Source organism: Oncorhynchus masou, unplaced genomic scaffold (genome assembly GCF_036934945.1).
Source record: "Oncorhynchus masou masou isolate Uvic2021 unplaced genomic scaffold, UVic_Omas_1.1 unplaced_scaffold_1069, whole genome shotgun sequence".
NCBI lineage: Eukaryota > Metazoa > Chordata > Actinopteri > Salmoniformes > Salmonidae > Oncorhynchus > Oncorhynchus masou.
In genome coordinates, this window is record NW_027000397.1 from 21,196 (window position 1) to 48,882 (window position 27,687).

The 27,687-nt window shown below is 40.6% G+C and overlaps 1 protein-coding gene across 1 annotated transcript; it reads right to left on the reverse strand.

Moving 5' to 3' along the window:
* Positions 1 to 317: 317 nt before the first annotated feature.
* Positions 318 to 13,014, reverse strand: LOC135528989 (CD209 antigen-like protein C). Its single transcript, XM_064957953.1, has 6 exons — positions 12,675 to 13,014; positions 7,888 to 7,983; positions 4,173 to 4,463; positions 3,911 to 4,053; positions 3,708 to 3,811; positions 318 to 1,635 (listed from the first exon to the last, which is right to left on the reverse strand). Exons 1-6 carry the CDS (start codon positions 12,775 to 12,777, stop codon positions 1,476 to 1,478), a joined length of 897 nt encoding a protein of 298 aa, XP_064814025.1. The 5' UTR covers positions 12,778 to 13,014; the 3' UTR covers positions 318 to 1,475.
* Positions 13,015 to 27,687: the final 14,673 nt, after the last annotated feature.

Sequence of the window (27,687 nt, forward strand, 5' to 3'; positions counted from 1 at the left end):
TGTATGATTACCTTTCTAACTGACTCCTAGTGGTAATATCTACTGTATGATTACCTTTCTAACTGTCTCCTAATGGTAATATCTACTGTATGATTACCTTTCTAACTGACTCCTAATGGTAATATCTACTGTATGATTACCTTTCTAACTGTCTCCTAATGGTAATATCTACTGTATGATTACCTTTCTAACTGTCTCCTAATGGTAATATCTACTGTATGATTACCTTTCTAACTGTCTCCTAATGGTAATATATACTGTATGATTACCTTTCTAACTGACTCCTAATGGTAATATCTACTGTATGATTACCTTTCTAACTGACTCCTAACTGTAATATCTACTGTATGATAACCTTTCTATCTGACCACTAATGGTAATATCTACTGTATGATTCTAACTTCAGTGACTAGTAGTTGAGTAGTTGCTCTGATGTGCATCTCAACCAGTTACCTCTCGGATCTCTGTCTGTTGTCGACTACAGTTTTTAAAGTATCCAATCACCTTCAATCAGGAAGTTATACATGACAGGATATTCTAAACATAGTGATATAACATGATAGCTGCATGAAAACAAGTAGTGAAGAGTGCAGCCTTTCATCCTATCACTTTGACTGTTCTGTTTGTGGCTTCTCCAGCCTTCAAATGGAGTTTACATTATGACTCTATCTCTCTCTATGCCACCAATAGGGACACTTTTCTTCTATCTATGCTGTCTGTGTGTGACGTTAGTGTGACGGGTTATTCAGAGGTGTGTGTGGGTTTTCTGTCTGCATCTTTATCAGAAATGGGGAACTTCACACGTGTGTCTATGTGTTTGTCTGTGTGTCTGTCTGTGTTTGTGTCTCTGTGTGTGTCTGTGTGTGTGTTTGTGTTTGCCTGCGTGCAGCAGGTATCCTCTCAGCACTGTTCTGCCTTCTGTCTGTGTCCAACTGCAAGTCACATTGTTTTAACAATCCAATCACATTCAATCAGGAAGCTGGTAAACCTGATAGTTTCCTTTCTTACTTAATCTGAGCCTGAGTTCATCTTCTTACTAAAGTCATTCATGTTAATAATTGATTATGAAAAAAATCACATTATGGCAAATCACATAATATGTTTCTATTTAAACAATGAATACAAGCATTGTACAGATGACAGTATGTCTACACACTGTTTAACTAGAGAGAGATGCATTAGCACTGTAGCACTATTATATAATGAGCTACTGTATAACTCTTCACAAATCCAGTTATGTTGAGAGGTAAATGCTATGTCATAATATTTATATACAGGTTCAGAATACCCAATATTACCATCAGCACAGTCCTAGTTATATCTTGGTACTCCACCATTATCAGGTTGTTTAGCCCCTCAGTGCAGTACCAGCAGTGTGTTGGTGTGTCTTAGAGAGAGAAATGAAGTTGTGTGCACTGTAAGGTGCTGTGTGTGTGCGCGTCCTCCCACCAGCCTCCTCTGTTGTCATGGTGATTTTAAACCCTTTTCTCACAAATCCAGTAACGATTGAGTAAACATGACAGGTCATTCCATGCCTTTACAGGACGCCATGTTTCCGTGTTCAGCTCAACACAGTCCTCCTTACGATTTGCTGGGTTGTCACCACCATTATCAGGCTGCTGTAAGTACCAGTAACTACAGGGTAAACAAGACAGGAAATAAAATAATAAAAATCGTATTTTGTCACATGCGCAAATTACAACAGGTGTAGACTTTACCATGAAATGCTTAGTTACGAGTCAATCTCCAACAAATATTAAGAAATAAATTGATAAAACATTTGCTAAATAAAAAAATGAAAATATTAACACAGAATAAAAAGTGACCAGGCAGTTAGGATAGATAATAAACAGAGTTGCAAAGTGAGTGTGAAGAATGTGAAAGAATGTGAAAGAATGTGAAAGAATGTGAAAGTCTCTGTGTGTGTGTGTGTGTGTGTGTGTGTGTGTCTGTGTGTCTGTGTGTGGACGTGTTAAATACTATTTCTAGGGGTTTAGGGTTAAGGTTAGTATAGGGTTAGGGTTAGTTTTAGGGTTAAGGTTAGGGTTAAGGTTAGGTTTAGGGTTAGTTTTAGGGTTAAGGTTAGGGTTAGAGTAAGAGGACGGGTAAGGGAAATAAGATTTTAAATGGGACTGATTTGTGGCGTCAGTATACGTATGTGTGTTTTGTGTGTACATGTATTTCAGTATCAGTGTAAGTATGTGTGACTGTGTGGGTAGAGTCTAGTGAGTGTGTGGGTAGAGTCTAGTGAGTGTGTGGGTAGAGTCTAGTGAGTGTGTGGGTAGAGTCTAGTGAGTGTGTGGGTAGAGTCTAGTGAGTGTGTGTTTAGAGTCGAGTGAGTGTGTGGGTAGAGTCTAGTGAGTGTGTGGGTAGAGTCTAGTGAGTGTGTGGGTAGAGTATAGTGAGTGTGTGGGTAGAGTCTAGTGACTGTGTGGGTAGAGTCTAGTGAGTGTGTGGGTAGAGTCAAGTGAGTGTGTGGGTAGAGTCTAGTGAGTGTGTGGGTAGAGTCTAGTGAGTGTGTGGGTAGAGTCTAGTGAGTGTGTGGGTAGAGTCTAGTGAGTGTGTTGGTAGAGTCTAGTGGGTGTGTGGGTAGAGTCGAGTGAGTGTGTTGGTAGAGTCGAGTGAGTGTGTGGGTAGAGTCGAGTGAGTGTGTGGGTAGAGTCTAGTGAGTGTGTGGGTAGAGTCTAGTGAGTGTGTGGGTAGAGTCTAGTGAGTGTGTGGGTAGAGTCTAGTGAGTGTGTGGGTAGAGTCTAGTGAGTGTGTTGGTAGAGACTAGTGAGTGTGTGGGTAGAGTCTAGTGAGTGTGTTGGCAGAGTCTAGTGAGTGTGTGGGTAGAGTCTAGTGAGTGTGTGGGTAGAGTCTAGTGAGTGTGTGGGTAGAGTCTAGTGAGTGTGTGGTTAGAGTCTAGTGAGTGTGTGTGTAGAGTCTAGTGAGTGTGTGGGTAGAGTCTAGTGAGTGTGTGGGTAGAGTCTAGTGAGTGTGTTGGTAGAGTCTAGTGAGTGTGTGGGTAGAGTCTAGTGAGTGTGTTGGCAGAGTCTAGTGAGTGTGTGTGTAGAGTCTAGTGAGTGTGTGGGTAGAGTCTAGTGAGTGTGTGGGTAGAGTCTAGTGAGTGTGTGGGTAGAGTATAGTGAGTGTGTGGGTAGGGTCTAGTGAGTGTGTTGGTAGAGTCTAGTTAGTGTGTGGGTAGAGTCTAGTGAGTGTGTGGGTAGAGTCTAGTGAGTGTGTGGGTAGAGTATAGTGAGTGTGTGGGTAGGGTCTAGTGAGTGTGTGGTAGAGTCTAGTTAGTGTGTACATAGACTCAGTGCAAGAGTGTCAGTGTAAAAAACAATAAAAGGTGTCAATGTAAATACAGACATGTTTTTTTCAGATTTAAAAGGAGCATTGCCTTATTTGGAACAAGAACCAACACTTTATCTGTATTTTTTTATGATATTTTCAGATATATCTTTAGTGCTCGTGGAATGACATCTTTGAACATGATTTGAAGCAACATGTAATTTGTTAAAGGTCCCTATCACACCTTGATGGTCAAGTCTCACCTTGTGGTCTTTGAATTATGAACAACCCAGAGAATCAGTCCTACTCCTTACACTGAGGTGAGTGTTATTATAGAGCATTAGTCTCTTACCTTGGGGTGGTCAGTGATATTAGAGCAGGAGTAGGTCACCTTTGGTGGTCAGTGTTATTATAGAGCAGTAGTCTCTTACCTTGGGGTGGTCAGTGGGGTGCCGTCCACCCATTTCCAGGCCCCCTCAGTAACAGAGTCAGTCAGACCAATCCAGGCTCTCTTATTGAAGCTGAAGAGAAACTCCTGTTGTTGAGAAAGATACTGATATTGTCAACTACTTTAGGCTACATGTGTTAAATACTGAAGATACATTTCTGACCAAGAGATGTTTGTTTCTCTCACCTGTTCCTTATCACTGTTTACGATCACCAGGTCTGCTCCTCTCTTCAGACAGTCCTGTCTACTCTCCCTCCAGGGTTTTTTCACTGTAGACAGGAAGTACCAACTGGATTCAAACTTCTGCCAGCCTTCAGGACAGGTTTGTTCTGCAAGAAAATAACATGCATTTCCATCTTGTTATTCTGCACCTATTATTGTACAATACGAACACACGTTAACAGCATATACATATGTGATGTTATGATCATTTATCAGTTTAACTCACTCAGAATAGAAAACTTTCTCATGAGATCATCTCTTTCCTTCTGTAGCTGGTCTCTCTCTATAGTCAGGGTGTTGTAAGTGGTCTGTAGCTGTTCTCCCTTTTTAGTCAGAATGTTGTAAATGAGTTTTAGCTGGTCTCTCTCTTTAGTCAGGGTGTTGTAACTGGTCTGTTGCTGGTCTCTCTCTTCAGTCAGTATGTTGTAACTGGTCTGTAGCTGGTCTCTCTCTTCAGTCAGTGTGTTGTAACTGGTTTGTAGCTGGTCTCTCTCTTCAGTCACATTGCCTCTGTTATCTGGAAAGGATTGATACATATAGCTCCTGGTTAATTCACTCACCAAACAGTAATTCAATAATATCTAAATGTATATTCCCATGATAATGACTGAGATGATTGGCATGCAGTGTGGACATTTCACCAGTTAAACGTGATGAATTATCATTAAAGATTGACATTGATGTTTACAGTCTATTTTGAAATGAGGTATGCCTATCTTGGTGTAGGAAGGTGTTAAAAATATAACAAGTTTTTGAGACAATGTGGATATAGTCAGACGTTGTAATCTGAGGATGCATTTTAGATATATTCTATAAAGAGATTCAAAAGGGGCCATCTGTCGGTACAAACTTTGATTGAGACATGATGATGTCATAAACAAATATCACTCCACCACTGGTTACCAAAGACATGATGGACATCCGGAAAAGAGGACAGACTATCAGCTGATCATTGATGTTGATGATTGATGTAAATCTGCTAGTTAGCTACATCAATCATTCTTTCACTGATTGGGATTTAATCTTCAATGCTCTCAAATAATAACTTCAGAATACAGAGTATACCTTCATGGTCCTGCTTTAAATTACATTCAGTTTATAAAGGCTTTTATACAGCCTTCCTCATGCTTTCATAAGCACTTCATAAATGTGTTATTAAGCATCTATAAGTATATGTCATGCTTTATAAAGTGTGACATGACCCACTATGTGACATAACCCACTATGTTGAATATGATATAAACATATAAAGGGGGACAAGCTGTGCTGAAGGAAGAAACAGGCTGTAAAGTTCAGTTTAGATGTGACACCTAATCTCGTTCCCAGACACTTCCGCCCAAATGGTCAGAAGGTCTGGTGGACCAACGCATCAAACTTGGCCTTCATTAGTTATGTTAGGTTAGCAAAGGACATGGCCTAATGGCAGGCAACTATTTTACTCAGTTAGGTCACTTACATAGAATTCTATGGTCACTCCAAATAAGGCCAACTTTAAATGGTTGATATCCCAGTTTATACTGTGCATTCAGAAAGTATTCAGACCCTTTGACTTTCTTACAACCTTATTCTACAATGTATTAAATTGTTTTCTCCCCTCATCAATCTAAACACAATACCCCATAATGACAAAGCATAAACAGTTTTGTAGAAATGTGTGCAACTTTAAGCTAGGGGGCACTATTTTTATTTTTGGAAAAATAACGTTCCCAAAGTTAACTGCCTATTTCCCAGGACCAGATGCTAGAATATGCATATAATTGATAGCTTAGGATAGAAAGCAATCTAGAGTTTCCAAAACTGTAAAAATATTGTCTGTGTATAACAGAACTGAATTTGCAGGCGAAATTCTGAGAAAAATCCAAGCAGGAAGTGACCCTTATTTTGAAACCCCTGTCTTTCTATGCATCCCTATTGACCATTGAAAGGGATATCAACCAGATTCCTTTTTCTATGTCTTCCCTAAGGTATCTACAGCCTTTAGACGTAGTTTCACGCCTTTATGTTGAAGAATGAGCGTAAACAAACACATTGCGTAAGTGGCCAGCTGATGCCTCTCAGCGTGATTATTGCGTGAAAGAGAAGAGGTAGCCATTTTTCCTCCCGGTCCAACTGAAAAGCCAACTGTCCCGGTTGATATATTATCAAAAAGATATTTGAAAAAAACCTTGAGGATTGATTACAAAAATGTTTCCATGTTTCTGTCGATATTATGGATATAATTAGGATTTTTTTCGCCATTGTCGTGACTGCAATTTCCGGGCGATTTCTCAGCCAAACGTGAAGAACAAACTTAACTATTTCGCCTCCCCAAAAAATATTTTGGGAAAAAATGAACTTTGGCTATCTACCTGGGAGTCTCTTGAGTGAAAACGTCCGAAGTTCTTCAAAGGTAAACGATTTAATTTGATTGCTTTTCTGATTTTCGTGACAAGGTTGCCTGCTGCTAGCAAGGTATAATGCTATGCTAGTCTATGATAAACTTACACAAATGTTTGTCTAGCGTTGGCTGTAAAGCATATTTTGAAAATCTGAGATGACAGGGTGATTAACAAAAGGCTAAGCTGTGTTCCAATATATTTCACTTGTGATTTTCATGAATATGAATATTTTCTAGTAAGATTATTTGACCACTGCGCTATGCTAATTAGTGTAGTTGCTGACAATTCTCCCGGATCCGGAATGGGTAGTTCCAAGATTAAAAATAATAAAACAGAAATATGAAATGTACTATTATTATTCAGATCCTTTACTCGGTACTTTGTTGAAGCACCTTTGGCAGCGATTACAGCCTCGAGACTTATTGGGTATGATTATTGGTTACAAGCTTGGCACACCTGTATTTGGGGAGTTTCTCCCATGTTTCTCTGTAGATCCTCTCAACCTCTGTCAGGTTGGATGGGGAGCATTGCTGCACAGCTCTTTTCAAGTCTCTCCAGAGGTGTTCGATTCGGTTCAAGTCCAGGCTTTGACTGGGCCACACTGAAGCCATTCCTGAAGCCATTCCTGCGTTGTCTGTCATGTGCCTTTTACTGAGGAGTGGCTTCCGTCTGGCCACTCCACCATAAAGGCCTGATTAGTGAGTGCTGCATAGATGGTTGTCCATCTGGAAGGTTCTCCCATCTCCACAGCGGAACTCTGGAGTTCTGTCAGAGTACTTTTGTTGAATCACCTGGCCGTCACGTCCCTGACGGCCAGCTATAGCAAGAGCCTTGGTGTTTCCCAACTCCTTCCATTTAGGAATGATGGAGGCCACTGTGTTCTTAGGGACCTTCAATGCTGCAGAAATGTATTTGTACCCTTCCCCAGTTCTATATCTCAGCACAATCCAGTCTCAGAGCTCTATGGACAATTCCTTTGACCTCATGGCTTGGTTTTTGCTCTGACATGCTCTGTCAACTGTAAGACCTCATATAGACAGGTGTGTGCCTTTCCAAATCATGTCCAATCCATTGAATTCACCCCAGGTGGATTCCAATCAAGTTGTAGAAGCATCTCAAGAAAGATCAATGGAAACAGGATGCACCTGAGCTCAATTTCGAGTCTCACAGCGAAGGCTCTGAATACTTTATGTAAATAAGGTATTTATGTTTTAGTTTTTTTACATTTGGGAAATATTCTATTAACCTGTTTTCACTTTGTATTGTCATTGTGTGTTGATAGATTCAATGTTTTCTTCTCCTCATCAATTTTATAATAAGTAGGTAACATAACAACATGTGAGGACGTCTGAATACCTCCAGAATGCCCTGTAGACATGGTTTGTGTCCTCAAGTAGAGCTGATGCAGTTCTTTTGTTTTTGTTGTCACATTATTGGCAGTGCTTGACTTGGACTGAAAAAAAGTTTCAGTACGCAGACCCAAATGGCACCCTATTCCCTATATAGTGCAATTTCAAAAGTACTGTGATAGTGGGGTATCAGTTGGGACAAAGCCTCACTCACAGAAAGCCAGTCTCAGGGAGATGTTGAGAGTGACTTGTAGAACACACAGCACTCCTAAACACCCAGCAGCCAGCCTGTAGAGCATTAGTCTTCTATCTGCAGAGAAACACAGGCAGACACACACACACAGACACAGACACACACACAGACACACACACACACACACACACACACACACACACACACACACACACACACACACACACACACACACACACACACACACACACACACACACACACACACACACACACACACACACACACACATTAAGATTACAAACAGAATCAACAACACATAACATCCTGCATCACTCCTGACTATGATTAGAACTCTGACAACCACACCCCCGATTTAGGGCTGGCAGCGAACGTTTGCTCAAGAGTGCTGTCATCTCAATTCTGATAAACAGGAATCCAAAATTACACAATATAGCTAAAGCATGACTTAAAGAGGCTATCTGTGATTGCTGCTTACATTTAGAAATGTATAATATTTACCTATTCATTCTTCATGAATGTAACTTCTACTGTAAATGTCTCATGAGCTTAGTTTAACTTTCTAACCCCATCAGGACCCAAAATATAAGTTTGTTCTACCACAGAACTGCAAACACTGTGTAGACTCAAATGGGTAAAACTATCATATTAATCTCATGGATGGACAGTCCTTGAATACATACTGTAGCTATGAATTAATTACATACAGTACCAGACAAACATAGTTCTGTCTATGAATTACATACAGTACCAGTCATACATAACTCTGTCAATGAATTAAATACAGACCAGTCATACATACTGTAGCTATGAATTACATACATAACCAGACATACATAACCCTGTCTATGAATTACATACAGTACCAGACATACATACTGTAACTATGAATTACATACAGTACCAGAAATACATACTGTAACTATGAATTACATACAGTACCAGTCATACATTCTGTTGCTATGAATTACATACAGTACCAGTCATGTATAGTTATGTCTATGAATTACATACAGTACCAGTCATACATAGTTCTGTCTATGAATTACATACAGTACCAGTCATACATAGTTCTGTCTATGAATTACATACAGTTCCAGTCAAACATAGCTCTGTCTATGAATTACATACAGTACCAGTCTTACATACTGTAGTTCTGTCTATGAATTACATACAGTACCAGTCTTACATACTGTAGATCGGTCTATGAATTACATACAGTACCAGTCATACATACTGTAGTTCTGTCTATGAATTACATACAGTACCAGGCATATATACTGAAGCTCTGTCTATGAATTGCATACAGTACCAGTCATATATAGTTCTGTCTATGAATTACATACAGTACCAGTCATACATAACTATGTCTATGAATTACATACAGTGCCAGTCATACATACTGTAGCTCTGTCTATGAATTACATACAGTACCAGTCATACATACTGTAGTTCTGTCTATGAATTACATACAGTACCAGGCATATATACTGAAGCTCTGTCTATGAATTACATACAGTACCAGTCTTACATAACTCTGTCTATGAATTACATACAGTACCAGTCATACGTACTGTAGTTCTGTCTATGAATTACATACAGTACCAGTCTTACATAACTCTGTCTATGAATTACATACAGTACCACTCATACATACTGTAGCTCTGTCTATGAATTACATACAGTACCAGTCATACATAACTCTGTCTATGAATTGCATACAGTACCAGTCATACATACTGTAGCTCTGTCTATGAATTACATACAGTACCAGTCATACATAACTCTGTCTATGTATTACATACAGTACCAGTCATACATACTGTAGCTCTGTCTATGAATTACATACAGTACATGTCATACATACTGTAGCTCTGTCTATGAATTACATACAGTGCTTGTCATACATACTGTAGCTCTGTCTATGAATTACATACAGTACCAGTCATACATAACTCTGTCTATGAATTACATACAGTACCAGTCATACATACTGTAGCTCTGTCTATGAATTACATACAGTACCAGTCATACATACTGTAGTTCTGTCTATGAATTACATACATTACCAGTCATATATACTGTAGCTCTGTCTATGTATTACATACAGTACCAGTCATACATACTGTAGCTCTGTCTATGAATTACATACAGTACTAGTCATATATAGCTCTGTCTATGAATTACATACAGTACCACTCATACATACTGTAGCTCTGTCTATGAATTACATACAGTACCAGTCATACATACTGTAGCTCTGTCTATGAATTACATACAGTACCAGTCATACATACTGTAGTTCTGTCTATGAATTACATACAGTACCAGTCATATATACTGTAGCTCTGTCTATGAATTACATACAGTACCAGTCATATATAGTTCTGTCTATGAATTACATACAGTACCAGTCATACATAACTATGTCTATGAATTACATACAGTACCAGTCATACATAACTCTGTCAATGAATTACATACAGACCAGTCATACATACTGTCTATGAATTACATACATAACCAGACATACATAACCCTGTCTATGAATTACATACAGTACCAGACATACATACTGTAACTATGAATTACATACAGTACCAGACATACATACTGTAACTATGAATTACATACAGTACCAGTCATACATTCTGTAGCTATGAATTACATACAGTACCAGTCATATATAGTTATGTCTATGAATTACATACAGTAACAGTCATACATAGTTCTGTCTATGAATTACATACAGTACCAGTCATACATAGTTCTGTCTATGAATTACATACAGTTCCAGTCAAACATAGCTCTGTCTATGAATTACATACAGTAACAGTCTTACATACTGTAGTTCTGTCTATGAATTACATACAGTACCAGTCTTACATACTGTAGATCGTCTATGAATTACATACAGTACCAGTCATACATACTGTAGTTCTGTCTATGAATTACATACAGTACCAGGCATATATACTGAAGCTCTGTCTATGAATTGCATACAGTACCAGTCATATATAGTTCTGTCTATGAATTACATACAGTACCAGTCATACATAACTTTGTCTATGAATTACATACAGTACCAGTCATACATACTGTAGCTCTGTCTATGAATTACATACAGTACCAGTCATACATACTGTAGTTCTGTCTATGAATTACATACAGTACCAGGCATATATACTGAAGCTCTGTCTATGAATTACATACAGTACCAGTCTTACATAACTCTGTCTATGAATTACATACAGTACCAGTCATACGTACTGTAGTTCTGTCTATGAATTACATACAGTACCAGTCTTACATAACTCTGTCTATGAATTACATACAGTACCACTCATACATACTGTAGCTCTGTCTATGAAATACATACAGTACCAGTCTTACATAACTCTGTCTATGAATTGCATACAGTACCAGTCGTACATACTGTAGCTCTGTCTATGAATTACATACAGTACCAGTCATATATAACTCTGTCTATGAATTACATACAGTTCTTGTCATACATACTGTAGCTCTGTCTATGAATTACATACAGTGCATGTCATACATACTGTAGCTCTGTCTATGAATTACATACAGTGCTTGTCATACATACTGTAGCTCTGTCTATGAATTACATACAGTAAGTCATTAACTCTGTCTATGAATTACTCAGTCCAGTCATACATACTGTAGCTCTGTCTATGAATTACATACAGTACCAGTCATACATACTGTTTCTGTCTATGAATTACATACATTACCAGTCATATATACTGTAGCTCTGTCTATGTATTACATACAGTACCAGTCATACATACTGTAGCTCTGTCTATGAATTACATACAGTACTAGTCATATATAGCTCTGTCTATGAATTACATACAGTACCACTCATACATACTGTAGCTCTGTCTATGAATTACATACAGTACCAGTCATACATACTGTAGTTCTGTCTATGAATTACATACATTACCAGTCTTACATACTGTAGTTCTGTCTATGAATTACATACATTACCAGTCTTACATACTGTAGTTCTGTCTATGAATTACATACAGTACCAGTCATACATAGCTCTGTCTATGAATTACATACAGTACCAGTCATACATAACTATGTCTATGAATTACATACAGTACCAGTCATACATACTGTAGCTCTGTCTATGAATTACATACAGTACCAGTCATACATAACTATGTCTATGAATTACATACAGTACCAGTCATACATACTGTAGCTCTGTCTATGAATTACATACAGTACTAGTCATACATACTGTAGCTCTGTCTATGAATTACATACAGTACCACTCATACATACTGTAGCTCTGTCTATATATTACATACAGTTCCAGTCATACATACTGTAGCTCTGTATATGAATTACATACAGTACTAGTCATATATAGCTCTGTCTATGAATTACATACAGTACCACTCATACATACTGTAACTCTGTCTATGAATTACATACAGTACTAGTCATACATACTGTAGCTCTGTATATGAATTACATGCAGTACCAGTCATACATACTGTAGCTCTGTCTATGAATTATGCATAAAATGTATGCATTTTAGTGTATGTGACCCCAGCAGGTTGTAAACCCCAGGCTCTGTACAAGCTGTACCACAGAGAAGACAGAACAATAAAAAACAAACAAGCATTTTTCTATGATGTGCTATAAGTGTGTTTGCACGTGCCAGCATACGTGTGTACGTTCGGTGTGTGCGTTCATACCTGTCTGCATCTGCGTGTGTGTGAGAGAGAGAAAGATAATTCTTTGTACCTGAGAGATGGGTCTCAGTCTTCACGCTCCTCGTTGCTCTGTTCCGGTTTTCTTCATTAACTTCTTTTAATTCAATCACCTGTTTGTTGACGTAGTCGGCCATCTTAACTAACCGTACCGAAAATCAATGATGACCCCAATCAATCAATTCATCAACTAATTCAGACTGTCTGACCTTTTATTGTAATATATATGATTTTTACTTTTACTTATAGTATTAACTTACTTCTACTGTATGAATACCTTTCTAACAGACTCCTAATTGTAATATCTGCTGTATGATTCTAACTTCAATGACAAGTTGTTGTCTGATGTGCGTCTCCATTGGTGTCTCTGTCTGTCTGTGGTCGACTGCAGTAGAAAGAACGTTTTAAGTATGCAATCTCTTTCAAGCAAGATGTTATATTCCGCAATAACTATATGTGACATTGTTAAGGAAGTGACATCATGGCTCGCACTCCATGACTCACATTCAATCAGGAAGCTGGTAAAACTCAGAGATTTTTCCTTTATTTACTCATCTGTGCCTTTGTTCTTCTTATTATAAAAGTTATTTATAATAATTGATAATGAAAAAATAAATAAAAAAATAGTCACATGACATGTTGCTAATAAAAAGAGGGAAAGAGAGAGAGACTTGTGTACAGTCTACAAGAAATGTTACATAATTAACTGTCCATCTTAAGATTGACAATAGGTATTGGGTATTATATACCTAATTTGTTTTGTGTGCGTACATGATTCTGTGTGTGTGTGTGTGTGTGCATGATTCAGTGTGTGTGTGTGTGTGTGCATGATTCAGTGTGTATGTGTGTGCATGATTCAGAGTGTGTGTGTGTGTGTGTGTGTGTGATGAAGAGCCTTTTTCACAGATCCAGTAGTGTGGAAATGAACACTGATAGTCCCACCATTCTCCTTGGCCTGATGACCAGTAAGGTACCACCACACAGTTCTACACTGCACCACCATTAGGCTCTCCACTCCTCCAATACCTGCAGTAGAAACAAACAGAGTTAGACTGACCACTCTCTCAGAACCTAGAGTATGAACAACACAGAGTTAGACTGACCACTCTCTCAGAACCTAGAGTATGAACAACACAGAGTTAGACTGACCACTCTCTCAGAACCTAGAGTATGAACAACACAGAGTTAGACTGACCTCTCTCTCAGAACCTAGAGTATGAACAACACCGAGTTAGACTGACCTCTCTCAGAACCACAGAGAATCAGTCCTACTCCTTCCACTGTGGTCAGTGTTATTAGAGTAGTAGTCTCTTACCTTGGGGTGGTCAGTGTTATTAGAGTAGTAGTCTCTTACCTTGGGGTAGTCAGTGTTATTAGAGTAGTAGTCTCTTACCTTGGGGTGGTCAGTGTTATTAGAGTAGTAGTCTCTTACCTTGGGGTGGTCAGTGTTATTAGAGTAGTAGTCTCTTACCTTGGGGTGGTCAGTGTTATTAGAGTAGTAGTCTCTTACCTTGGGGTAGTCAGTGTTATTAGAGCAGTAGTCTCTTACCTTGGGGTGGTCAGTGTTATTAGAGTAGTAGTCTCTTACCTTGGGGTGGTCAGTGTTATTAGAGCAGTAGTCTCTTACCTTGGGGTGGTCAGTGTTATTAGAGCAGTAGTCTCTTACCTTGGGGTGGTCAGTGTTATTAGAGCAGTAGTCTCTTACCTTGGAGTGGTCAGTGTTATTAGAGCAGAAGTCTCTTACCTTGGCGTGGTCAGTGTTATTAGAGTAGTAGTCTCTTACCTTGGCGTGGTCAGTGTTATTAGAGCAGAAGTCTCTTACCTTGGAGTGGTCAGTGTTATTAGAGCAGTTGTCACACCCCGACCTTAGTTATCTTTGTTTTCTTTATTATTTTTGGTTAGATCAGGGTGTGACGAGGGTGGGTATGTTCATTTTTGTATTGTCTAGGATTTTTGTAGATCTGGGAGTTTTTGTTAGTCTAGACAATTGTATGTCTTTGGTGGCCTGAAATGGATCCCAATCAGAGGCAGCTGTTTATCGTTGTCTCTGATTGGGGATCATATTCAGGTAGCCATTTTGCCTCGTCCTTTTGTGGGTTCTTGGTCTATGTTTAGTTGCCTGTCTGCACGACGCATATTAGCGTCACGGTTTGTTTTTTTGATAGTTTGTTCACTGTTATTTCTTTAATTAATTAGAAGAATTACGCTTACCACACTGCGCCTTGATCTTACGACGACCGTAGTAAGACAGTAGTCTCTTACCTTGGGGTGGTCAGTGTTACTATAGATCAGTTGTCACTTACCACGTCGGGGTGGTCAAAGTTATTATAGAGCAGTAGTCTCTTACATTGGGGTGGTCAAAGTTATTATAGAGCAGTAGTCTCTTACTTTGGGGTGGTCAGTGTTATTAGAGCAGTAGTCTTACTTACCTTGGGGTGGTCAGTGTTATTATAGAGCAGTAGTCTCTTACCTTGGGGTGGTCAGTGTTATTATAGAGCAGTAGTCTCTTACCTTGGGGTGGTCAGTGTTATTATATAGCAGTAGTCTCTTACCTTGGGGTGGTCAGTGTTATTATAGAGTTTAGTCTTTTTTGTGACCTTTGCGGTGGTCAGTGTTGTTATAGATGCAGTAGTCTTTTACCTCCGGGTGGTCAGTGGGGTGCCATGCACCCATTTCTAGGTACCCTCAGTAACGGAGTCAGCCAGACCACATTTTATTTGTCACATGCACGGAATTGTACAGTGAAATGCTTACCTACATTACCTTAACCAACGATGCTTTAAGAAGTTAAGAAAAAAATATAAAATAATATTAATAACCTCTTGAAGCTAGGGGCACTATTTTTATGTTTGGAAAAAACGGAACATTCCCAAAGTAAACAGCCTATTTCTCAGGACCAGATGCTAGAATATGCATATAATTGACATATTAGGATAGAAACCACTCTAGAGTTTCCAAAACTGTCAAAATATTGTCTGTGAGTATAACAGAACTGATATTGCAGGCGAAACCCTGAGGAAATTCCAATCAGGAAGTGCCTCTTATTTTGAAACCCTTTTGTTCCTATGCATGCCTATCCTCCATTTAAGGGACATCAACCAGATTCATTTTTTTCTGGCTTCCCTTAGGTGTCAACAGTCTTTAGACATAGTTTCAGGCTTTAAAGAAAATGAGCGTGAAAGATCACATTGCGTAAATGAATAGGTGGGGGATCTCAGAGAGAGTTTTTGCGCTACAGAGTAAAGCCGCCATTGTTCCTCCCACTGTTATTGAAAAACCTACACAATCGGTTGATATACGTTGCTCAAAAAAATAAAGGGAACACCTAAACAACACAATGTAACTCCAAGTCAATCACACTTCTGTGAAATCAAACTGTCCACTTAGGAAGCAACACTGATTGACAATAAATGTCACATGCTGTTGTGCAAATGCAATAGACAACAGGTGGAAATTATAGGGAATTAGCAAGACACCCCCAATAAAGGAGTGGTTCTACAGGTGGTGACCACAGACCACTTCTCAGTTCCTATGCTTCCTGGCTGATGTTTTGGTCACTTTTGAATGCTGGCGGTGCTTTCACTCTAGTGGTAGCATGAGACGGAGTCTACAACCCACACAAGTGGCTCAGGTAGTGCAGCTCATCCAGGATGGCACATCAATGCGAGCTGTGGCAAGGTTTACTGTGTCTGTCAGCGTAGTGTCCAGAGCATGGAGGCACTACCAGGAGACAGGCCAGTACATCAGGAGATGTGGAGGAGGCCGTAGGAGGGCAACAACCCAGCAGCAGGACCGCGACCTCCGCCTTTGTGCAAGGAGGAGCAGGAGGAGCACTGCCAGAGCCCTGCAAAATTACCTCCAGCAGGCCACAAATGTGCATGTGTCTGCTCAAATGGTCAGAAACAGACTCCATGAGGGTGGTATGAGGGCCCGACGTCCACAGGTGGGGGTTGGGCTTACAGCCCAACACTGTGCAGGACGTTTGGCATTTGCCAGAGAACACCATGATTGGCAAATTCGCCACTGGCGCCTTCTGCCCTTCACAGATGAAAGCAGGTTCACACTGAGGACATGTGACAGACGTGACAGAGTCTGGAGGCGCCGTGGAGAATGTTCTGCTGCCTGCAACATCCTCCAGCATGACCGGTTTAGCGGTGGGTCAGTCATGGTGTGGGGTGGCATTTCTTAGAGGGGCCGCACAGCCCTCCATGTGCTCGCCAGAGGTAGCCTGACTGCCATTAGGTACCGAGATGGGATCCTCAGACCCCTTGTGAGACCATATGCTGGTGCAGTTGGCCCTGGGTTCCTCCTAATGCAAGACAATGCTAGACCTCATGTGGCTGGAGTGTGTCAACAGTTCCTGCAAGAGGAAGGCATTGATGCTATGGACTGGCCCGCCCTTACCCCAGACCTGAATCTAATTGAGCACATCTGGGACATCATGTCTCGCTCCAACCACCAACGCCACGCTGCACCACAGACTGTCCAGGAGTTGGCGGATGCTTTAGTCCAGGTCTGGGAGGAGATCCCTCAGGAGACCATCCCCCACCTCATCAGGAGCATGCCCAGGCATTGTAGGGAGGTCATACAGGCACGTGGAGGCCACACACACTACTGAGCCTCATTTTGACTTGTTTTAAGGACATTACATCAAAGTTGGATCAGCCTGTAGTGTGGTTTTCCACTTTGATTTTGAGTGTGACTCCAAATCCAGACCTCCATGGGTTGATAAATTTGATTTCCATTGATAATTTTTGTGTGATTTTGTTGTCAGCACATTCAACTATGTAAAGAAAAAAGTATTTCAAAAGAATATTTCATTCATTCAGATCTAGGATGTGTTATTTTAGTGTTTCCTTCATTTTTTTGAGCAGTGTATTATCGAATATATATTTTAAAAACTACCTGAGGAATGATTATAAAAAACGTTTGACATGTTTCTGTGGACATTATGAAGACTATTTTGAATTTCCGTCTGTGTTGTCATGAACGCTCTTTTCTGTGGATTTCTGAATATAACGCGACAAGCAAACGTTGGTATTTTGGGTATAAAAATAATCTTTATGGAACAAAAGGAACATTTGTTGTGTAACTGGGAGTTTCGTGAGTGAAAACATCTGAAGATCATCAAAGGTAAACGGTTAATTGATTGCTTTTCTGATTTTCGCGACCAAACTTCCTGATGCTAAGTGTACATAATGCTATGCTAGGCTATCGATAAATGTACACAAACGCTTGATTGCTTTCGCTGTAAAGCATAATTTCAAAATCTAAGACGACAGGTGGATTAACAAAAGGCTAAGCTATGTTTTGCAATTTCATGAATATGAATATGTTTTAGTAATATTATTTGACTGTTGCACTATGCTATTCAGCGGTTGCTGATGAAAATGATCCTGCAACAGGGATGGGTAGCGTCATGAAGTTACCAAATAATGTATTTAGTATCTCATGTATCTAATTCTGCCTGGCCAGAAATCGTATAATGTCAAATCAAATCAAATCAAACATGGTTAGTAGATGTTAATGCGAGTGTAGCGAAATGCTTGTGCTTCTAGTTCCGACAATGCAGTAATAACCAACAAGTAATCTAGCTAACAATTCCAAAACTACTACTTTTTTGTCAGCACATGAGACATCCTGAAAATCAGCCATCTCACATAAATATGTGACTCACAAACACAATGGTGTTCTGCGTTTTTTTTCTCTCTAAGATCCCCGTATATGAAGTCAGTACAGCCAATCTGCCAACTTCTGTCTGTAGCATCCAAACAGTTTGTGTTTGATTATGCTGTCTGTATATCTGTATATCACCATGAATCTGCATTTCTCTGGTATCTCTGGTAATCACCATCAATCTGCAGATGGCGCCGGAGGAGATGGCCGCCTTTTTACGGTCTCCTAACCAATTGTGCTATTATGTGGGGTTTTTTCTGGCAATAGTTGTTAATTATTGTGTACATAATGTTTCTGCAACCGTATCTTATGGCAGACAATAGCTTCTGGATATCAGGACAGCGATCACTCACCTCGGATTAGATGAAGATTTCTTCAACATCAACAACAACAACAGCAGCAAGCAGGACTCACACAATATTCTCCAAACAACCCACAGGACAGACATCCCAAATATTAGTAAAAGGAAGTGACAGCGAGGACGAAGAGCCGGATGCCTCGTCCGGAACCGCAAAGACAACTCTTTGTTGCGTTACCGTCAATTTTTACTCACCAACGTGCAATCATTGGACAGTAAACCAGACGAGGTAAGATCACAAATATCCTACCAACGGGACATAAAAAACTGTAATATCCTATGCTTCACGGAATCGTGGCTGAATGACGACATGGATATTCAGCAACACTCTGCACGGGCAGGATAGAACAGCACAATCCGGTAAGACGAGGGGGCGGTCTGTGCATATTTGTAAACAACAGCTTGTGCACGAAATCTAAGGAAGTCTCTAGATTTTCCTTGCCTGAAGTTGAGTATATAGTGATAAACTGCAGGCCACACCACATGCCTAGAGAGTTCTCAGCTATACTTTTCATGGCTGTTTATTTACCACCACAGACAAATGCTGGCACTAAGACCGCACTCAGTCAGCTGAATAAGGAAATAAAAGGCCCTAAAAATTGTCAAAGACCCCAGCCACCCCAGTCATAGACTGTTCTCTCTACTACCCCAAGACATGCGGTACCGGAGTGCCAAGTCTAGGGCAAAATTGCTTCTCAACAGTTTTTACCCCCAAGCCATAAGACTCCTGAACAGGTAACCAATGGTTACACGGACTATTTGCATTGTGTGCCCCCCCAACCCCTATTTTAAGCTGCTGCTACTCTCTGTTTATCATATATGTATAGTCACTTTACCTATACATTCATGTACATACTACCTCAATTGGCCCGACCAACCTGTGCTCCCGCACATTGGCTAACCAGGCTATCTGCATTGTGTCCCACCACCCGCCAACCCCACTTTTTATGCTTCTGCTACTCTCTGTTCATCATATATGCACAGTCACTTTAACGATACCTACATGTACATACAACCTCAATAAGCCAGACTAACAGGTGTCTGTATATAGCCTTGCTACTCTTTTTTCAAATGTCTTTCTACTGTTGTTTTATTTCTTATACTTACCCCCCCCCCCCCACACACACACACATGCACACACATACAGTGGGGAGAACACGTTTTTGATACACTGCCGATTTTGCAGGCTTTCCGACTTACACAGCATGTAGAGGTCTGTAATTTGTATCATAGGTACACTTCAACTGTGAGAGACGGAATCTAAAACAAAAATCCAGAAAATCACATTGTATGATTTTTAAGTGCATGTCATAAGTATTTGATCACCTACCAACCAGTAAGAATTCCGGCTCTCACAGACCTGTTAGTTTTTCTTTAAGAAGCCCTCCTGTTCTCCATTCATTACCTGTATTAACTGCACCTGTTTGAACTTGTTACCTGTATAAAAGACACCTGACCACACACTCAATCAAACAGACTCCCACCTCTTCACAATGGCCAAGACCAGGGAGCTGTGTAAGGACATCAGGGATAAAATTGTAGAACTGCACAAGGCTGGGATGGGCTTGCAGCTTGGTGAGAAGGCAACAACTGTTGGCGCAATTATTAGAAAAGGGAAGAAGGTCAAGATGACGATCAGTCACCCACGGTCTGGGGCTCCATGCAAGATCTCACCTCGTGGGGCATCAATGATCATGAGGAAGGTGAGGGATCAGCCCGGACCTGGTCAATGACCTGAAGTGAGCTGGGACCACAGTCTCAAAGAAAACCATTAGTAACACACTATGCCGTCATGGATTTAAATCCTGCAGCGCACACAAGGTGCCCCTGCTCAAGCCAGCACATGTCCAGGCCTGTCTGAAGTTTGCCAATGACCATCTGGATGATCTAGATGAGGAATGGAAGACGGTCATGTGGTCTGATGAGACAAAAATAGAGCTTTTTGGGCTAAACTCCACTCGCCGTGTTTGGAGGAAGAAGAAGGATGAGTACAACCCCAAGAACACCATCCCAACTGTGAAGCATGGAGGTGGAAACATCATTCTTTGGGGATGCCTGTCTGCAAAGGGGACAGGACGACTGCACTGTATTGAGGGGAGGATGGATGGGGCCATGTATCGCGAGATCTTGGCCAACAACCTCCTTCCCTCAGTAAGAGCATTGAAGATGGGTCGTGGCTGGGTCTTCCAGCATGACAACGACCCGAAACACAGTCAGACCAACTAAGGTGTGTCTCTGTAAGAAGCATCTCAAGGTCCTGGAGTGGCCTAGCCAGTCTCCAGACCTGAACCCAATAGAAAATCTTTGGAGGGAGCTGAAAGTCCGTGTTGCCCAGCGACAGCCTCAAAACCTGAAGGATCTGGAGAAGGTCTGTGGGAGGAGTGGGCCAAAATCCCTGCTGCAGTGTCTGCAAACCTGGTCAAGAACGACAGGAAACGTATGATCTCTGTAATTGCAAACAAAGGTTTATGTACCAAATATTAAGTTCTGCTTCTCTGATGTATGAAATACTTATGTCATGCAATAAAATGCAAATTAATTACTTAAAAATCATACAATGTGATTTTCTGGATTTTTTTGTTTTAGATTCCGTCTCTCACAGTTGAAGTGTATATATGATAAAAATTACAGACCTCTACATGCTTTGTAAGTAGGAAAACCTGCAAAATCGGCATGTATCAAATACTTGTTCTCCCCACTGTACCTTTTTTTTGGCACCATTGGTTAGAACCTGTAAGTAAGCATTTCACTGTAGGGTTTACACCTTGTATTCGGCGCACGTGACAAATAAACTTTGATTTGATTTGATCTCTGGTAATCACCATCGATCTGCATATCTCTGGTCGTCAGCCTCAATCTGGAAACGTGTAACGTCTCTGTTCTGTTATATGTATTTCTCTGCCTCTACCAACTTATTTTGTAGCCAGTGCAACAGCATTGTCCTCCTGCTTATATAACTGTGTCTATAGACCAGTATGGTTAATTAATTATTAACACAAACAAGTTACCCCAACAGGTAACAATGTATTTTATTGACTGGGTGAGTAATTGAGGATTATTGTCAGGCTTGGCGAGAGGCCAAGTGTGTCCCAAATAGCACCATGATCACTATTTAGTTCACTACTTTTGACCATGCCACATGGATCTGGTAAAATGTAGAGCAGGAGGAGGGCTGTACTTAAGATGGATGACTACGCCAACAACCAGGTTATTGAATAAAACGAGAAGAGCAATGAGGAAAATGAAGACTGAGACCCATCGCTCAGGAAAATCTAATACATCTCTCTTTAACACACATACACACACATGTGCACACCAAACCTTGAATGTTGTGATTCTGGCAGGGCAACAAAAATCTAAATCAAATAAAATGTATTTACATAGCCCTTCGTACATCTGCTGATATCTCAAAGTGCTGTACAGAAAACTAGCCTAAAACCCCAAACAGCAAGCAATGCAGGTGTTGAAGCACGGTGGCTAGGAAAAACTCCCTAGAAAGGCCAAAACCGAGGAAGAAACCTAGAGAGGAACCAGGCTATGAGGGGTGGCCAGTCCTCTTCTGGCTGTGCCAGGTGGAGATTATAACAGAACATGGCCAAGATGTTCAAATGTTCATAAATGACAAGCATGGTCAAATAATAATAATCACAGTAGTTGTCGAGGGTGCAGCAAGTCAGCACCTCAGGAGTAAATGTCAGTTGGCTTTTCATAGCCGATCATTAAGAGTATCTCTACCACTCCTGCTCTCTCTAGAGAGTTGAAAACAGCAGGTCTGGGACAGGTAGCACGTCCGGTGAACAGGTCAGGGTTCCATAGCCGCAGGCAGAACAGTTGAAACTGGAGCAGCAGCACGGCCAGGTGGACTGGGGACAGCAAGGAGTCATCATGCCAGGTAGTCCTGAGGCATGGTCCTAGGGCTCAGGTCCTCCGAGAGAGAGAAAGAAAGAGAGAAAGAGAGAATTAGAGAGAGCATACTTAAATTCACACAGACACCGGATAAGACAGGAGAAGTACTCCAGATATAACAAACTAACCCTAGTCCCCCGACACATAAACTACTGCAGCATAAATATTGAAGGCTGAGACAGGAGACACTTTGGCCCCATCCGATGATACCACTGGACAGGGCCAAACAGGAAGGATATAACCCCACCCACTTTGCCAAAGCACAGCCCCCACACCAAGGCCATCTGCTAGGGCACCCTGTCCATGAACCAAAATAATCAGTTATATCAATTTGAAAAACACTAGCCCTTCTGTTAAGAAAAACATACCTCTATGAAAATGTCTTACATAATTAGCATATTGTAACAATCATGCTTTTAGCCTACTGCTGTGTGCAGTGCTGTGCTTATAATGTGAAGAAATATCCTAATAGTTCATTAACATTTTAAGATAAAAGTTCTGATATGTTGTAGCCTTCTTGCTTTAAAAGTTGTTTAATGTATGATTTTGGGATATATCGTCCCAGAATCTGGAATGTTTATTTCCCACACAGAACGACAAGAATAGATCAACTTTTGTACTATTGTAGATTGATATAGGCAGATGCTTTTGCTGTTCGTTACTCATCTTGGTGCCAGGTCTCCTCCAGACTTGACACTTGACATTCAGGCAAAAGAGTTCAACCTTAGTTTTATCAGACCAGATAATCTTGTTTCTCATGGTCTGAGACTCCTTCAGTTGCCTTTTGGCAAGCTTCACGTGGGCTGTGCTATTTTCAAGTCTCTCCAGAAGTGTTTGATTGGGTTGAAGTAAAGGCTTTGACTGGGACACTGAAGGACATTCAGAGACTTGTCCTGAAGCCATTCCTGTGTTGTCTGTCATTTGCCTTTTACTGAGGAGTGGCTTCTGTCTGGCTACTCTACCATAAAGGCCTGATTGGTGGAGTGCTGCAGAGATGATTGTCCTTCTGGAAGCTTCTCTGATCTCCACAGAGGAAATCTGGAGCTCTGTCAGAGTGAACATTGGGTCCTTGGTCACCTCCCTGACCAAGGCCCTTCTCCCCCGATCTCTCAGTTTTGCCGGGCGGCCAGCTCTACGAGGAGTCTTGGTGGTTCCAAACTTCTTCAATTTAAGAATGATGGAGGCCCCTGTGGTCTTGGGGACCTTCAATGCTGCAGAAATATTTTGGTACCCTTCCCCAGATCTGTTCCCCGACAAAATCTTGTCTCGGAGCTCTAATTTTTCCTTCGACCTGATGGCTTGGTTTTTGCCCTGACATGCACTGTCAACTGTGGGGCCTTATATAAACAGGTGTGTGCCTTTACCAATCATGTCAATCAATTGAATTTACCACAAGTGGACTCCAATCAAGTTGTAGAAACATCTCAATGATGAGCAATAGAAACAGGATGCACCTGAGCTCAATTTCGAGTCCCATAGCAAAGGGTCTGAATATGTAAATATGGTATGTGTTTTCGCTTTGTCATCATGGGTGTATTGTGTGTAGATTGATGAGGAAAAACATTAATTTAATCCATTTTAGAATAAGGCTGTAATGTTACAAATTGTGGAAAAGGGTTCTCATTACTTTCTGAATGTACTGAACTGCATTACTTTTGACCAGGGCCCAAAGGACAGATGTGTATTTCATTAGCACACTATAGTTCTGTTCTCACAAAGCAAGGATAACAATTCAGACTTGACGTTGCATAGCTTATGGGACCAGTAGTTTGTCAATATTATTGACACACAAAACAAAGAATGTTGACATCGTCCACAGAGAATTGAGTAACTACTGTAACTGGTGTCCTTGGGCTTGTGTAAGTTACTGAAAATGGCGACAATGTGCACACCACAACCAGGCCTGTGTCATGATGTTAACCTCTTTGGGTACAGCGAGCACCATCCCCCTCTCTCTGTCTCCTACACTCAGGCTGCTGCGACCTCAGGTCGTAAATTCCTGGAGGAGATTATCTCCTCATGGCAACAGTATAGAGAGAGAGTGAGTTTTCATAGAGAGAACAAAGGGATGTATTCCACCTCACAGAACTTGAGGTCCGAACAACATTCATTTTCTGGAGAAGATATAAAAGATCGATGAAGAATCCAGCTACAACTGGTCCTATTGGTACAATTTTGGGAAATTCAAGGGAGACAATAAAGCCACATTACCATAGTGTTGTTTATATAATAGCCTCAATTATGAGGCCTACATATAATAGTTTTATAAGATGAATGAGTGAGGATGATACTGTTTGTGAAATTGTGTAATGTGATTTTGGACTGTTTGACTTCTTGGTGACATGGGGGCAGTATTGAGTAGCTTGGATGAATAATGTGCCCAGAGTAGACTGCATATTAGTAGTATTGGATAGTAAACACTCTGAAGTTTCTAAAACTGTTTGAATGATGTCTGTGAGTATAACAGAACTCATAAGGCAGGCGAAAATCTCTGAAAAATCCAATCAGGAAGTGGGAAATCTGAGGCTTGTAGTTTTTTTTTACTCAGCCCCTATTGTAGATACAGTGGGAGATTGGTTATGTTGCACTTCCTAAGGCTTCCACTAGATGTCAACCGTCTTTAGAAACTTGTTTGAGGATTCTACTATAAAGGAGGGGCTCATAGGAGCTGTTTGAGTCAGTGGTCTGGCAGAGTACCTTGGGCTCATGACGCTCGGTCACGAGAGAGTTAGCTCTCATTCCATTGCTTTCTACAGGCAATGGAATTCTCGGGTTGGAACATTATTGAAGATTTATGTTACAAACATCCTAAAGATTGTTTCTATAATTAGTTTGGCATGTTTCTACAACCTATAATATAACTTTTTGAACTTTTCGTCCGACGTTCGGCTGGACCTGAACATGCATTTGGATGTGTTTACCAAACGCTCTAACAAAAGGAGGTATTAGGACATAAATTATGGACATTTTCGAACAAATCAAACATTTATGGTGGAACTGGGATTCCTGGGAGTGCATTCTGATGAAGATCATCAAAGGTAAGTGAATATTTATAATGCTATTTCTGACTAATGTTGACTACCCAATATGGCGGATATATTTTTGTCTGCTTTGTTGTCTGAACGAGGCACTCAGATTATTGCATGGTTTGCTTTTTCTGAAATCTGACACAGCGGTTGCATTAACTTCTCTGCGCACATATCCCGTTAGCGGTATTAAATTCGACATCATCCTGTGAAATGGCAGAGCGCTACACATAATTAGTAATATTAAACATTCCTGAAAATACAAATGTCTCACATGGATCAAAAGCCTAGAATCTTGGTAATCCAACTGAGTTGTCAGATTTCAAAATGGCTTTCCTGCGAAAGCATACGATGCGATATTCTGAGAACAGAGCCCCATACCAAAATACTATTTCAACCAGCACAGGCGTAACAAAATCACAAATTGCAATAAAACAAATAATTTACCTTAGACGATCTTCCTCTGTTTGCAATCCCAAAGCTCATTGTTTCACAATGAATGGTATTTTGTTTGATAAAATCAATTTTTATAGCCTAACACGAAACATTTTGTGAACCGCTTGTGTCGTAAATTCCGTCTCATTCAACTTTTGACAAAACATTAGATGTAAATACACACACTAAATGTGCGTTTATCCAGTCATGTTTAATTTCATTGCATTCAACTGGTTGTAACACAACCAAACTAGATGACATATTGACGAAAGAAACCGATTTGAAGACAACAAGTAATGACCTCATGTGCACCAATCATATGACCACTGTTTCGTTGATTGACTGTATTTTAAGCCAATGACCACTGATCGTCTTGAAATCTAGCTTGGTAGATAGCGAATGACCTGAGGTAAACGTCAATATGTAATGGTTAGCTGTTGGAAGACCAGCCCATGTAGTAAACTCGGGCGTAAAGACGGTCATTCGCCATTGAAGATTCATACTGGAAGGAGCTACGCGTGTTACTTACAGCAGTATTTCGGTTAAGCACATTTTCAGCTATTTTTATATCAAACATTATGGCGATGGGAAAGCAAAATCCAAGTCTAGATATACATATATACACAAAATTATAGAAGAAATTGATAGGGAAAGTGAGGCAGAGTATCCCCTGGACGAAGATTCAGTTAGCGAGCATAGATTCCCAGATGGAAAATCATTTTTTTGCACGGAGAGGACATCGTTTTGGACCAGTAACTTCTTCTCATGCTAATACCGAGGTTGGGATTATTAATATCACATATTATTTGTTATATTTCACATTTTATTTGAAATATACAGTGGGACAAAAAAGTATTTAGTCAGCCACCAATTGTGGTGGTGTGTTGAGCTGTGTGTTGAGCTGTGTGTTGAGTTATTTTGAGGGGACAGCACATTTGCACTGTTAAACAAGCTGTACACTCACTACTTTACATTGTAGCAAAGTGTCATTTCTTCAGTGTTGTCACATGAAAAGATACTCTCAAATATTTACAAAAATGTGAGGGGTGTACCTACTTTTTGTGATATACTGTATATATAAATGGAGTAGAATGTAACAGCAAACCCACACATCTCAACACAGTGACCATGCTTCCTCCACTCAATCAACATATTGTGGATTAGAGGGAGCATGGCCGAGATGCGTGTGTCTGCCGCTCCACCCCTCCCCACATGAAATAGCCTTTTTGAGGATGTTGAGGGGAGGGCAGGCCCACAACAATGGCCAGAGTGAAATGGAACAGCACTACAACCTTATGTTCCCTGTACTCTAAATATATCTGTTTATTATACCTGTTGATACAGAGCTCATACGTGAAACTATTCTAACTCTTTCACAGTGAATGTGACACTGACTCCGAATGGGAGCCCCCAGTGCCAAGGTGTCCATCCCCACTGAAGCTGGTTCATCCAGCCGGACCCTGCTGTCTCCGGCTCCACACCTCCCGGGCCATCTAGAGGTGTGAAGGCACTGACAAAGAGGCGGAGGAGGAGGGGAAGTGTGCAACCTCAAACAAAGGGCCAGACGGGCTTTGGCACACTGACCTAGAAGATGATGTGGAGCCCCCTCATCTAACATTTAGGACGGAAAGGAAGCCAGACCTCAG